The 14,435-nt window shown below is 29.8% G+C and overlaps 2 protein-coding genes across 2 annotated transcripts; one reads left to right on the forward strand and one right to left on the reverse strand.

Moving 5' to 3' along the window:
* Positions 1 to 390: 390 nt before the first annotated feature.
* LOC101257860 (alkaline ceramidase) lies at positions 391 to 5,995 on the reverse strand. The gene is made up of 3 exons (XM_004239807.5): positions 5,768 to 5,995; positions 2,225 to 2,498; positions 391 to 1,226 (listed from the first exon to the last, which is right to left on the reverse strand). The coding sequence occupies exons 2-3, from the start codon at positions 2,476 to 2,478 to the stop codon at positions 713 to 715; spliced, it is 768 nt and encodes a 255-aa protein (XP_004239855.1). The 5' UTR covers positions 2,479 to 2,498; positions 5,768 to 5,995; the 3' UTR covers positions 391 to 712.
* A 1,276-nt stretch (positions 5,996 to 7,271) lies between these two features.
* Positions 7,272 to 12,678, forward strand: LOC101245063 (triacylglycerol lipase 2-like). Its single transcript, XM_004240161.1, has 9 exons — positions 7,272 to 7,427; positions 7,872 to 7,979; positions 8,686 to 8,826; positions 9,125 to 9,235; positions 10,009 to 10,152; positions 10,834 to 10,874; positions 11,575 to 11,654; positions 11,842 to 11,937; positions 12,359 to 12,678. Exons 1-9 carry the CDS (start codon positions 7,272 to 7,274, stop codon positions 12,676 to 12,678), a joined length of 1,197 nt encoding a protein of 398 aa, XP_004240209.1.
* The last annotated feature ends 1,757 nt before the right edge of the window (positions 12,679 to 14,435 follow it).

Below are 14,435 nucleotides of genomic sequence, written 5' to 3' on the forward strand. Positions count from 1 at the left end.
TTCATGAAATTGAACTTCGATTAAAATCTTTTAGATTAACAGACCCTATGTGAGCTTACCTATGTAAGGGGATTTGATTTTTCTCTTGAACCCTCACGAATTCTCCATACATCGATATATTTTCATCCAATCATAGGAAGCAACCACATTTTCATTTTGAATTGGTTTATAATAAATGAAAATTCTTACTTTACATGAAAGATTAGATCTTGTCACTAGAGCTGTGTGTTATCGACAGAGAAGAGGCATAAGCATCACCTCTGGATACAATCTATCTTCCCTGGCCTTCCCATTTCATCGAAATTTTCTACCAAAAGACAATTGCACCACAAGCAGTAAAAAATTTGAGACTTCTTTGACTATACAGATGTGCTACGCCAGATAATGAGGTTCAGAATCAAAAACCACATTTGTGGGCACTTGTATAATAGCAAAATAAACCATGTTCATAACAGTTCCTAAAATGCAAAATCAAAAACATTAGAGAAAAGACTACTAGTTAGTCATGTCAGCCTTCTATAGAAGTATAAATATATGGTACACCGGTTGACCACTAATTTTACAGTAAAAAATGAAACTAATTCAAACTTTCATTTACACATCTGCAAAATGGAGAAGACAAACAATCAGTAGAGCTGGCACTTGTTCCTTGGTGCCATTTTATGCGCGGTTTTTTTTTTCTTACAGGCTGAGTTCGGAGTAATAACTTGTGCTACTGAGCTTTTAGTTTATGGATCTTTACATATGGGAAAAATCCGAGGAGGTGCTTGATTTTTGGATTCCATTCTCTTTGCTGAGCACGGCAGTACATCAAGAATGTATTTGCAAAGTACACATTGAAACCCATAAGGACATGCCACAGTGCATGACCTTGTGGATTGAAGGACCAACTTGAAATGTGCTTGCAGAAAAGACGGTCACACAGCCAACAGAGAGCTCCAACTAATAAAGTGGCCACATATAACTTTGCAAGCTGCTTTGCGGATCTGTCTTCTGTATGAATGTAATACTTATATGTTCGAGGAATGCATAGAAGGCACAATACTGCATAATGTAGCATGAAACCAATACCAAAGCGAATCTGGGAATGCAGAATGGCAAATACTACACCATAAAGGAACAAAAATGTGGGCATTGTAGTCTTGTAATGCCAATCTGGTGAATATATGATATAAATGTAGAGAAGCATTTCCCAGACCATGGGCGTCTCATCACATTGTTGTTGCCTATCAATTTAAAGCATGGATCATAATAAATTAGAATAAACATCAAATTCAAGCACATATGAGCAAGTATTAGTCAACATCTTGGATTTACGACAAGTATTTCCCATCCATTCTGTATGCACAAGGCAAAAATATAGTTTTTATCTAACAAGAAACTTCAATATCAGGCATACAACATTCACACAAGAAGCAAGAGGTAAACTAAAGGAGGTCAACTTCGTATCTGGTTCATAGTCAGCTTTATCCTTTTTTTTTTTTTTACGACAAGGGAAACCCGCAGGCCGCAGCCGCTACCCTATGCTTTATCCTGTTATGCAGCAAATTAACAAACATGAGACTAAGGGCAATCATTTACGCAAATATTTAATATCTAATGGAGCTACACCATTCACATGTAGATAGGTCGATAGATTTTCTAAAGGCTTCATTAATTTGTAAATTAAGACCATCTTGACGTAGCCTCTTTCTTTTCTTTTTCTTCAAGGGGGGGAAGGGGGGGGGGGGAGAATCTTTTGATTGACGTAAAGAGGAAGTTTACAATCCCCTTGGTTTGAAGAAAAACGAAAAAGAGATGGCCAAAAAGAATCAGAATCAAATAAATGTACCTATCATATACAGATATGAATTCCTTCCAAGACAAGATGCTACATAAAAAAGCTCATCCTAATTATCTATTATCAAGTTCACATACCAAAAAGGAGAATATATTATCTCCTGTCAAGGTTAACAAATAATTAGGTAACATTAGCTGTCCATGAGTATTAAGGTCATTTTCCTTTTACGAAGATTTTGGCTTCCAACAGTCCTAACATTCTATTAGCTTCTTAGAAAGTTTGATGTAGTGAATGAGACCGAATAAGATTCTCATGCATTTTACAAATTTTAGGTACTCATGTCAATAATGGATTCCTTCTTCATGCTCCACAAATGTGGGTGATAAATAACAATAAACCAGCTTTATAATGACAGAAAAGGGAAATAAAGGAGGAAGTGCTTACATCTGCCCCAACGTGGCATGATATATCATGCTCCCTAAGGAAAGTATTATGTTTGACATATGAAGGACACTGAACCTTTTCTCAATCCGCTGTCTGAGGGCATTCACAAGACCAATCAAGGCCAAAATAATACATGGGACATTTGATATGGTATTAAAGAACTCCGCAATATAGGAGGAGTGGACATAATTTAGCTCACACCAATCTTTGGTAGATGTTACAGGACCCCAAAAGCTTGAAACGTCATCTGCCATTTTTCAAAATATATATGTACCTGCATGAAATAATGAGCTAGTGAGCTGTTGCTATATTTCTTTGACAAAGATGCAATTCCAATATTCTGCGTAATGATAATAGTCAAAGCATGTATCATTAGTTACTACCATATCAAGAAATCAAATACTCAGTACTACCCTAAAGGGGTGTGCATCATTCGGGTCGGTTCGGTTATATGTATTATCGGTTAGGGGTGTGCATCATTCGGGTCGGTTCGGTTATATGTATTATCGGTTCGGTTTATCGATTTTCGATTTTTAAATATGCTAACCAAATAACAAACCAATAAGATATTCTTTATCGATTTTTTATCATTATCGGTTCGATTTTCGATTTACCCAATAAGAAAATGTCCGTAAAATATCATATGCCTTCTCACTTCTCTAAATGCTTTGATATAGTGAACAAGAAAGATAATGAGAAATCGCATTAATAAGAGAAAATATAGTATGAAGGATATAATTACATGTTAACACCAAAACATAGTATATGATTTTTTTTGTTAATCAAATTACGGACCTTTACAAACTTGCAAATACTACAACCTACAATTACAAACTTAAAACTAAAACTAAAATCAAATAGCTACAATGTGAATTCTTTAATTTAATCTTTAGGTTTGAGTAAACAGTAAAAACTAGTAACATGGCCTAGTGTCAAGTTGGTAGAGTACTAATAATTTGATATAGTTATAGCGTCTAATTATATATTAAATTATTAATATTCGATAATTAGGAAGGATAAAATAAATTATTACCGTCTTATTGGATTGTCGGTTTACCCAAATAACCCAATAGTAAAAACCGATACCGAACCAATAACCCAATAACAATAACTTAACATTTTTTCGGTTCGGTTATCAGTCAGTTCGGTTTTTGGACACACCTCTGACCCTACACAAGGAGGAAGAGAAACCACAAAACCAAAAATATAGAGACAGTAGGGACTAGAGCATTTGTAATTGAGTTTTAGAACAACTAATATGTGCACAAACAATATTAACAAATCACTTAATAAAAAAACAGAACAATGAGATTATATTAGCTAAGCCATATAGATGAACAACAAGGTATTTTTTTATCCTCTCAAATAACATCAAGAACAAAAGTGTTTCCCAATTTTAGTTTTACAAAATTTTAATCAGATTCGCCATGCTTAACCAATTTAGTACATTATATGAACATATCTTGGATTCAATAAGTAAAATTTCATAGCAAACTAGCCTATGTCTATGACCTATCAACAAAGGGCATATGCAAGAGACTGGAAAACAGAATCATTAAACAGTTTTCCACAATAAGAAGCATGTAGCACCATCATTCTGCATGCTTAAACCAATTTAACTATCACAAAAAAACCAGCCTAGCAGAGGCATTTAATATTTTACTAGACATCGTTTATAGTTTCCTCTCTAAACAGGCCTCCTTATATTAACCTTTCCTTTGAAGATTCTAAAAAACAAACTATCAAATTTTGGCACATTTTTCATATATTCCTTCCTAAGAATAGCCACCAAATTACAATGATTAATAATCATAAACCCTTGAATCACCATAAATGCAGTTATATCAAACAATTTTCTTGATATCCTGCTAAAACAAAACCTTCCAAGCAATGACTAGCCAAGGGTATTTGACATGAGTGGAAAGATCATTTGAAGGGTTACTAGGTGTTATGTGTCAACTGAATTAAGAAAGTGTTAACCACTTGCTCCTTCAGGCTTCAAGTACAGTCGCAGCAGCAGGATCTCTGGAGTATGTTTTTCTCAATTTTTTTACGAGTCTCTGGATCATGCCTCACAATATATCAGAGAAGCTTATGAGAGCTAGTGGTCATGGAAAGATGATAAAGCCATCATGAAAATCTGGTTAATGGTGCCGGCTAGTATTTTTTGATGTATCTAGAAAGAAGTTGTCAATGTTTCGATGGATTCTCAACTTCAAATCACTCTAAAACCCAAATATTTACTAGATCTGTTTAGCTAGCTCAACCAGGCCCTTGTATCTACTATTGATCATTTTTTGGATTGTATAATCACTCTGGTTATAGTGAAATATTTTGTATATGAGCCGACTCAATCTCTCTTTTGCAATTTTTGCTCTTGCACCTGCTTGATGCTATTAATGAAATCTACTAACTTCATCAAAAGTAGCATCTGAAAGTAACTTTTCCAAACATGATAACAAGTAGCACATTGACTTCGGAGATCACACATAATGTGTATCACTAATTTTATGTCTTGATGTTTTCCGGCAACACAAGCACCATAGAACTCTACGTTTGCTCCCAACTCCATCTCGACTAGCATCTTCCTCTCTAGGGTAAGGGGTTTCTTTCCTTATCCAAGACAGGCCCACAGGGCTTAATTACTGAAAGAAAATACTTTTCCCGACTATATTTCTATCTTAAAATAGATAATGGCATTTCAAAGAACTATTTCCTGAGAATTCCTATTATATCACTCAATTCCTCTCACATGTATACTTGGTGTATAATCTCTGCACCATCTTTCATCAAAATCCCAACTTGGCAAAGAATGTGTCCTACTTTGCTAGAAATGGTTGAACTCGTACAAAACTAACATATATCATCAACTCCTTCACATTAAGGATTTTATCCCCATAAAACTCATGCCTACAAGCATTCTATGTCAAATTTGATATCTTAACCATGATCATGAGCAAGTGCATAAATATACTCCTTTACTTCAAACCTAACTATTAATTCGTTGTCCGTTAAATCATGTATTCCACATTAACTGAAGTAGCCATAATAATAAGAAAAAATCAACTCCAAATAGATACCCTTCCTACCAAAATTAAATAGATACCGCTAACAAAATTTGCCATTAATTCATGAATTCAACATTAATAGTCAAAATTGATAATAATTAGCGAAAATCACCTCAGACAAACCTCATTCCCAACTTAACACAAATGGTTACATTCCTACAGAAATTAAACTTTTAAGATCACCTTGAACAAAATTTTCCATTAATATACATATTCCACATTAATTGATATCGTCAAAATTGATAATACTTAGCAACAATCACCTCATATAAACATCATTTCAAACTTATCACAAATTAAAAAAAAAATCTAGTTCCTACCGAAAAAACAAAATTGAGATCATCGCTGAACAAAATTCAAAAACAGAATACAACAAATAAGAGAATCCAATAACATTACATCAAATAAGTATATTAAATTATATGATTGATGTTAGCAGGTACCTGAAATCCATGCAAATAAAGTACAAATTTACCTTTCAAATCAGATGCAATCCACCGTTGAACTTCTGTAAATGTGTATCAATTTGCTCCCGCAATATATATACATATATATTTGTATATAATATACACACACAGCGATCTTCTTCTTCTTCTCTCTCGCTAGGGTTAAGAAGAAAAAAAAACTACAAAAAAAATGGATTTTGTAAAAGTTTAAAGGAACAGAAGATGCTAATATAATGGGGCGAAATTCGAATTTGGACATTTTTGAGGCGCCTTAGAGAGAAATATTTAAATGTAACTTCGGACTTCGTGGGAAGCATTACGGGTCGATTTGGATTAAATTGTATTAGATTTGAATCAAAATCAAATCAATTTAATTAATTTTTAAAAAATATAAATTAAATCAAATTCAAAAAATTAATTTTATTATTATTTATGTGCTCCAACTTAAGCACGGATAAAATTAAAATATAATATATAAATGTGTTTTTAAATTTGGTTTTAATTTTAATTTTCTATGTGCATAAACAGAGATTTAAATTTAAATAAAATTGGATGAATAGACACATATATCTTACATGACATCTTACATAACTATTTGGTGTCTTACGTATTTATATCACATAGAACATGTGTGTCTACTTATTTAATTTATGCAAGTTTAAATAATAAAGTGTATGGATATCGATTGAAATCAAATCTAATATTAAGTAAAAAGACACATGTGTTTGTGTTTTATATCGTGACTTTATACATAAAGAATGTGAATTGTTGAGTTGACATTATGTAAAATGCATGTATTATTGTTTAATTTATCTAGATTTAAGTGTTTATTTATTCATTTTTAAAATAGGATATATTTTCGCTGTCGCAATTTATGTGACACATTTTATTTTTTGAAAGTCAAAAACAATTTAAGCTTGATCAGGAATTTGTGCATGAAATCTTTGATTTTCTAAAATGAAATTTATATATTTGTAAGCTATATAAAAAATACTATAAATTAAAATGATTGATAATCCAAAATATTAAAAAGATATATGAAAAATTTATGATCAAGATAGATTTGTTTATCTTAAAATTTAAAACGTGTAACATAAATTGAGACAAAAAGGGGTATGTTATTTCAACCATGAAGCAGGGCGGAGCCACCTTGGTACAAGGGTGTTCATCCGAACCTCCTTCGACGGAAAATTATACTATTTATATATGCTTAAAATAATATTTTAGGTATATATAATAGATACCGAACCCCTTTCATTTATTTTATATGCCTATTTTATAAATTTTAAATCCCTTAATAAAAAATTTAGCTCCACTGCTATCACGAAGTATTAATTAATAAAAAAGATAGGAAGATGGTAGAAATGAGAAGCTTTTGTCAATACCATTTCTTGGAATTAACATCATACCTTTTCTTGTTTGTTCTTTTTTTTTTTTTTGGCACTTCCAACTTAATTATAAAAAGGGAAACAAACTGAATTTTGGCATTAAGAAAACTCAAAGTTTTTTTTTTCTAAAAGAAATATAGATTTAATGAGAAAACAAATTACAACAAGTTTAGTAATTGTTATTTTCTTTGTACCAACAGTTTTTGCAAGGAATATTTTGTTGCAAATATTGAGTGAAAATGAAGATGGAATTTGTAAATCTATGGTGGAAACTCAAGGCTATGGTTGTGAAGAACATAAAGTATGTTCAATACCATACGATTCATACAAAAGGGTTGTTTGATACGAGGGACACGTGATAATAATCTCGCGATAAAATATAAGATCATTTCATCCTATATATCTGATTAATGTTATTTGCTAATCTCAAAATTATTTATCACATCATACGTATTATAATAACGAAATAAATTATTCCATCATATTGATCGAATAATTTTATCCTATCTCATTTACGTACCAAACCATAAAAACATAAATTATACATAAATAACAACATCTATCACTATTTATTTTTTTTTTGATAAAATATCATAAAAGACTATTAGCTATGCATAATTTAACAATAGATTAGTGATAGAAATTCATAGATCATTGCATATATAGTTTTTAGTGGTGATTTTATATATATATATATATATATATATTTGGAAATATTTTTTATTTTGGAAATTTTTGTTTTTAGGTGACAACAGATGATGGTTATATTCTGAGTTTACAAAGGATACCTAAGGGAATATCTGGAAAGGAAGCAACTAATCCACCTGTTCTTCTACAACATGGACTATTAATGGTTAATTAATTCTTCACTTTAATTTTAATTATGCTTATTCTTTTACTTCACATTGACAAAAAGTCGACGAACAAAGCATTTTATATTTATCTAGTATTTAGGAAAAGGTGAAATAATTACAGAATAAATAGAGATAAAAATAAATATTTGAGAACTTGAAAAAGGAGGGTAAACCTCTCTAAAGGAAGAAGACCTAGCTTAGCTTTCTTTCGCACTCTAAGGAATATAATGTAGACAGTCTACTTTAATGCAAGTATCTCTAGGCTAGTAATTGCTTCTACGACTTGAACTCGTGATCGCACTAGATTATTCTATCGTTTCTCTAAATTTCAAGCTTTTTCAATTTAATTTCATACATTACTTCATTTTCTCAAATCTCGACCAAATCATGTTCAAACACTTGTTACAAACTCTATTTTTGTGGCGATTAAGTTAGCGACCTTCAGTGACAACAACTGATAGATCGCCACAAATGGTTATCATTGTAGTGTTAACGAAGTTAATTGCAAGCTTAATGGTTAATTCTTCTAACTAATCTAAATATTAATTTTCTATTGAGAACAATCTCTTTACCTATAAAATTAAGGTAGGGGCTATAACTTATTAAGCTATATACAGACCATTCTATTCAGATCTTATATATGAGATTATACCGTTATTGTTGCTATAGTCGAAATAATATTTTATTTTTTTTATTTAATGACAGGATGGAATTACATGGCTACTAAATCCTACAGATGAATCATTAGCTTTCATTCTAGCAGATAATGGTTATGATGTTTGGATTGCAAATACAAGAGGAACTAAGTATAGCCAAGGACATACATCACTTAGCCCTCAAGATCCAGTTCAGTTTCATTAATTATATTTGCACTATATAAATCTCATATATTTAATGGTAACATTAGCATAATCGATAAAGTTACAGTCTGGTTTGAATTGTTAAAATAATCTCTCGCAAAAATACAAGTTAAGATTGTAGACGATAGACCTTTATGATCCAACTATTTCTGAACTCCGCGCATAGTCAGAGCTTAATGCACTGAGCTACCCTATTATTATCTCATATATATATATATATTTAGTATATTAGCCAAAATAACAATTTTTATAATTTAATCTATTTTTTTTTCAATTATGAACAGGCTTATTGGGAATGGTCATGGGATGAATTGGTGGATTTTGATTTACCTGCTACATTTAAGTATGTTCATGATCAAACTGGCCAAAAGTTACACTATGTGGGCCATTCTCTGGTGATTTTCTGGCTATTTTTTAAATAGTATTTCACTTTCTTGATCTAAAAATGGATAATTATTGCCATAAACAATTCGATCCAATAGTTAACAAATTAAAATACATAAATCGTGTAAGTTTTATACTTAAATATACATATTCTATACATTTAGTATACATATTTATAAATATAACATATATAATCAATTTATAAAGTGTGTATATTTCGATCATATCAATTTACTAGTCCAGTTGAATTATATATATCTAAAGATCCTTTCATTTCACTTATGGTCATCAAACTTATCTTTTTAGACACTAAAGTTATAAAACTTACTTTTTGTCACAAACGGTTATTTTCAATTCTATCTTTAAACAATAGTTATTATCATATAGTTTTAAAACTCACGAGTAAGAATTTCAGATAATATCTCGACTTTTCACATGTAAAATTTGAAAACAAAAAACTATTTTTAGATTCCAAAGATTGAAAACTGGCTATTTCTTAAAATGGACGTTACCTCTTCATTTAAAAAATAATCAGCCATGTAGCTTAAAGTTTCATAAACTGAAAAGTGGGGCTATAGTTCAACTATTTTTAAATGAAAAATTAGTTTTGTAACTTTAAAATTTAATGACCATCAATGAAGTGTAATGATTTGGGCACCGTCACGAAGAGAGGCTCGATGAAATAGACATGTTTGTAAAGATGCAAATAGACGGTCCCTCGAAAAATGTGAATCTAATAGTTGTTTAAGAATAACTAAACTTTTTTTTTTTTTTGAAATCTCAGGGAACTTTGATTGCATTTGCAGCAATTTCAGAAAATAAGCTATTAGACATGTTGAGATCAGCAGCTTTATTAAGCCCAATTGCTTATTTGGGGCAAATAAAATCTCCTCTTGCAAAAAGTGCTTCTCAAAATTTTATAGCTGAAGTAAGAGAACTAATTTTCTTTTATCATTTTAAGCTCCCGTTTAGTTATAGATTTCGATAGTAGATATTATTTTTTATAATATAAAATAGGGATAATGCACAAGTACCCCTCAACCTATGCCCGAAATCTCAGAGACATACTTATACTATATTAAGGTCCTATTACCCCTGAACTTATTTTATTAATAATTTTCTATCCTTTTTCGGCCTACGTGGCACTATTTTGTGGGTCCATTGTTGGTTGACTTTTTTTTTAAAAATAGTGTCACGTAGGCGAAAAGAGGTAGAAAATTACTTCTAAAATAAGTTCAAGGGGGTTATAGGACCTTAGTATAGTATAAGTGTTTCTCTGGGATTTCGGTCTTAGGTTAAGAGGGTAATTGTGCATTTTCCCTATAAAATAAAACTAAAAGTTCCAAAAACTAGTATTGAGATTGACCAGTTTTTGGATTTTCGGGTGAAATTTCACTTTCCCTTACAAAACTTTAATATTTTTTTCAAATAAAATGTATGTTCAAACATAATTTCAAATTTCATGAACTATTTTTTAACAAACTTCATGAACTCATTTTTTTTATGTTTTAATTAAATCTATAGGTAAACGCTAGCTTAGACATGCAACTTTGATTACATTTTGAATAAAAGTAGGTAAACATTTCCTTTTTATGTTTTTATTTTCCAGGGTTTGTATTGGTTGGGAATCCATGAATTTGATCCAAGAGGGTAAGATATTTCGAATGATCATTCAACTTTTAGTTTAAACAAACAAACAACTATCTATTATATTTTTGACTAATAGATTGCCCTGTTTCGAATAGTTTAAAAATTGACATATTTTTTGGGGAAAATGCATAAGTATCTCCTCAACCTATGCCTAAAATTTTAGAGACGCACTTGTAATATACTAAGGTCCTATTACCATCCTGAACTTATTTTATAATAATTTGCTAACCCTTTTCGACCTACGTGACACTAGCTTGAAAAAAAATGTCATCACTTGCTGGACCCACAAGATAGTGTCACGTAGGCCGAAAAGGGGTAGAAAATTATTTATAAAATAAGTTCAGGAGGTAATATGACCTTAGTATAGTATAAGTGTGTCTCTGAGATTTTGGGCATAAGTTGAGAGGGTACTCGTGCATTTTTCCTATTTTTTTGTTTTCATGGATTAGTCATTAAAAAGGCTTTTTTAGCTATTTGGATAGTTGAATGATATTTTTAAGTTCGTTGTTTCACAACGATGAGTCATTTGGGGGAAACAACATAACGAATGGTAAAGTTGATCTAATTTAAATAGTTCAGAAGTACTTTTGGCCTTTTTTTTTGCTTCTTTTATACTTTAGTTATTTATATCATATCAAAAATACATTTCATATTTGTAAAATTCATTTTGAATTTGCACTTTTGACTGAATTATATACAGAGAGGCTGTTGTCAAACTTTTGGAAAAAATATGCCAACATCCAGGCAACAATTGCAGTGACTTAATGAATTCTTTTACTGGTATCTCAATTCTTCCACCCACTCATTCTTTTACATTTTTTTTGGACAAAGTTACGTATCTGGCTGATCGACTAAAAATAATTATATTCGTTAGTCAAACACATACATATATATACAAAAAATATACATTTATTGACTATGCATTTCTCATTTTCTTTTTATAATGTATACTATTTTTTTATGGTAGGCCCAAATTGTTGTGTGAACTCTTCAAGAACTGATATTTTTCTTGAGCATGAGCCACAGGCAACAGCAACAAAAAACATGGTCCATATAGCCCAAAGTAAGTTTTTGCTACTTCAATGCACATAAATATACATAAAAACTTGAAATTTCGGTATAATTTAACGTATGATCACTAAACTTTACTGCTATATAAAAAGGCTCTATTTTTTAATTAAAGTAACCGAATCGTATGTCTCTAATATGCAAATGATTGAAAGGTCAAATTGACCACAGAGACGCCAGGTTATGCCACGTCACTCACCACATTATCCGCCTAGTCGCTCCGTAACATTTCACCTTGTAAATAAAAAAAATTGTGGTCTTTTTCTCTCTTCATATTCTATAACATGAAATTTAAAGAGTGACAAAGCCCTTCTCATCATTTGTATATTATGATCAATTCACTCATAGTTTAAGCAACACAATACATAAAATTCTAGCTTTGCTATTGACTTTATTTTTATTTATTTTTTGGATAGTGACAAGAAAAGGGACTATAGAAAAATTTGACTATGGAAATGATGAAGAAAACAACAAACATTATGGTCAACCAAATCCTCCACAATACATAATTTCAAATATACCAAATAATATCCCACTATTTTTAGGCTATGGAGGGGCAGATTATCTTTCTGATGTGAATGATGTGAAAACTTTGTTGGATAAATTGCAAAATCATAATCCAGACAAACTTGTCTTGCAATATACAGAAGATTATGCACATGCTGACTTTGTTTTTGGTACAAATGCTAAAGAAATTGTGTATAATCCTATAATGGCCTTCTTTAAACTTAATTAAAAAGATCTTATTATAAGGTTAATGTATATTTGTTGTTATTGATATTTTTCATTATATATTATAGTGTTTTAGTTGTGACTTGTGATTCAAAAGTTGAATAAGTAGTATATATATATTCCCTCTTTTTATTTAACTTAGCCTATTATATCGAATATATTTCAATTTACTTGTTCAGTTTTTGAAATCAAATGAATTTTATTAGAGTATATTTTATAGTATGGTATTTACCAGTATTATAACAAACAAAGAATGTTATAGTAATTATATGGCGGTAATAATATAATTGTCATAATTATATTATATTTAACGATAATAATAAGTATGAATACTTATAATCAACACTCTATATAAATATCTATTATTATTTTAGCAACTCTGGATATAATGATATAACTCAATTGCCATTAAAAAAATTTGTGACAATATATCAAGAAAATATATTGTTACTAAATATCGTATTGTTGTAATGTAATAGATAAATTTAGAATTTTAAAGCATCATTAATAATATTACTTTAACAAAATATACCTCCGATTTGTGTGCCGCGTTAACATTGGTCAAGTTAAATAAAATGAAAAAAATAACTACATAAAATAGCAATAAAAGAAATTACGAATATATATTGTTCGAACAACTAATTTACCATTTTCCCAAGAACAAAAAGGCATGTAGGAATTAGAAAGTAACTAAAAACCAAAGGGACATAATAACATAAAATAGATGAGAAAATTGCAAGATTCAAATTACCTAATGTTAGGTAATTTAAAATTGCAACAAAATTGTGAATAGGAAATGAAACCACGATATCAATTAAGTGTTTAATTAACTTAATGCTTAATTAATATAAGTAAGTTCTACACCTAATACAAATTGGTTTTGTATTTTTTTCAATTAATAAGAGAAGACGTAAACACAAAGCATCCAAAATTTTGACTAATTAGCTAACTTTTATTAAAGGAACCGAATATTACTAATCTTACATGATTAATATATTATTCATATGTAGAGATATTTGTATTTATATTAGCTGTTATCATTCAATAACGAGGGCTGATTAATATATTGTTCATATATAGAGATTAATGTATTTTTATTAGCTGTTATCAGTAACAGAATCAAGATTTTTACTAAAAGAATATAAAATAATAATTTTAAATATGTATGAATAATATAATTTCTTGTCAAGTAAGGTGATCCTTTCTAAGTTTGGTGATTCGATGAAAAATCAATTTTAGTTCCCGAGTCAATTTGATTTTGTAAGGTTATCAAAAATAAATATTTATTGAGTATTTTAATAAAATTTACTGATAATTTAAGAGACTATCGATATATTATATATTAATATGCATGGCAAGAAATAAAATGATTATGCAAATTTTACATCATTATTTAATATGACGATATATTATTTTATCGTACTGGCTTTAGAATATGTTCCAAAATTGTCACTACATTTGTCACATTAAAGAAATGAAAATGAGTATTTTATCTTTTATGGAGTACTATTTGATTTTATGAAGATTTTTCATCATTTTTTAATATGGTGAAATATTTTATATTGACTTTAGAATATATTCCAAAATTCATATGTATCGGCAGTTGGCTACTACTTTAATAATTTGTCACGATAAACAAAAAAATGTGTACGTTCTGCTAACTCTTATTATATTATTATTATTAATTATTTATTTATTTATTAGAGTACTATTTTAATTTATGATGATTTTGCTGGCAAAAAATGATTTAAAATAAATTCC

The sequence above is a fragment of the Solanum lycopersicum genome, chromosome 5, assembly GCF_036512215.1.
Source record: "Solanum lycopersicum chromosome 5, SLM_r2.1".
Lineage (NCBI taxonomy): Eukaryota > Viridiplantae > Streptophyta > Magnoliopsida > Solanales > Solanaceae > Solanum > Solanum lycopersicum.

Excerpts from the sequence above, each read along its gene's own strand:
- LOC101257860 (XM_004239807.5), bottom strand. The coding sequence starts at position 2,478 with ATGGCAGATGACGTTTCAAGCTTTTGGGGTCCTGTAACATCTACCAAA. Across the intron at positions 1,227-2,224 it reads CATGCCACGTTGGGGCAGAT|GCAACAACAATGTGATGAGA; the intron begins GTAAGCACTTCC and ends TTAAATTGATAG.
- LOC101245063 (XM_004240161.1), top strand. The coding sequence starts at position 7,272 with ATGAGAAAACAAATTACAACAAGTTTAGTAATTGTTATTTTCTTTGTA. Across the intron at positions 7,980-8,685 it reads TACAACATGGACTATTAATG|GATGGAATTACATGGCTACT; the intron begins GTTAATTAATTC and ends ATTTAATGACAG. Across the intron at positions 10,153-10,833 it reads CTCAAAATTTTATAGCTGAA|GGTTTGTATTGGTTGGGAAT; the intron begins GTAAGAGAACTA and ends TTTATTTTCCAG.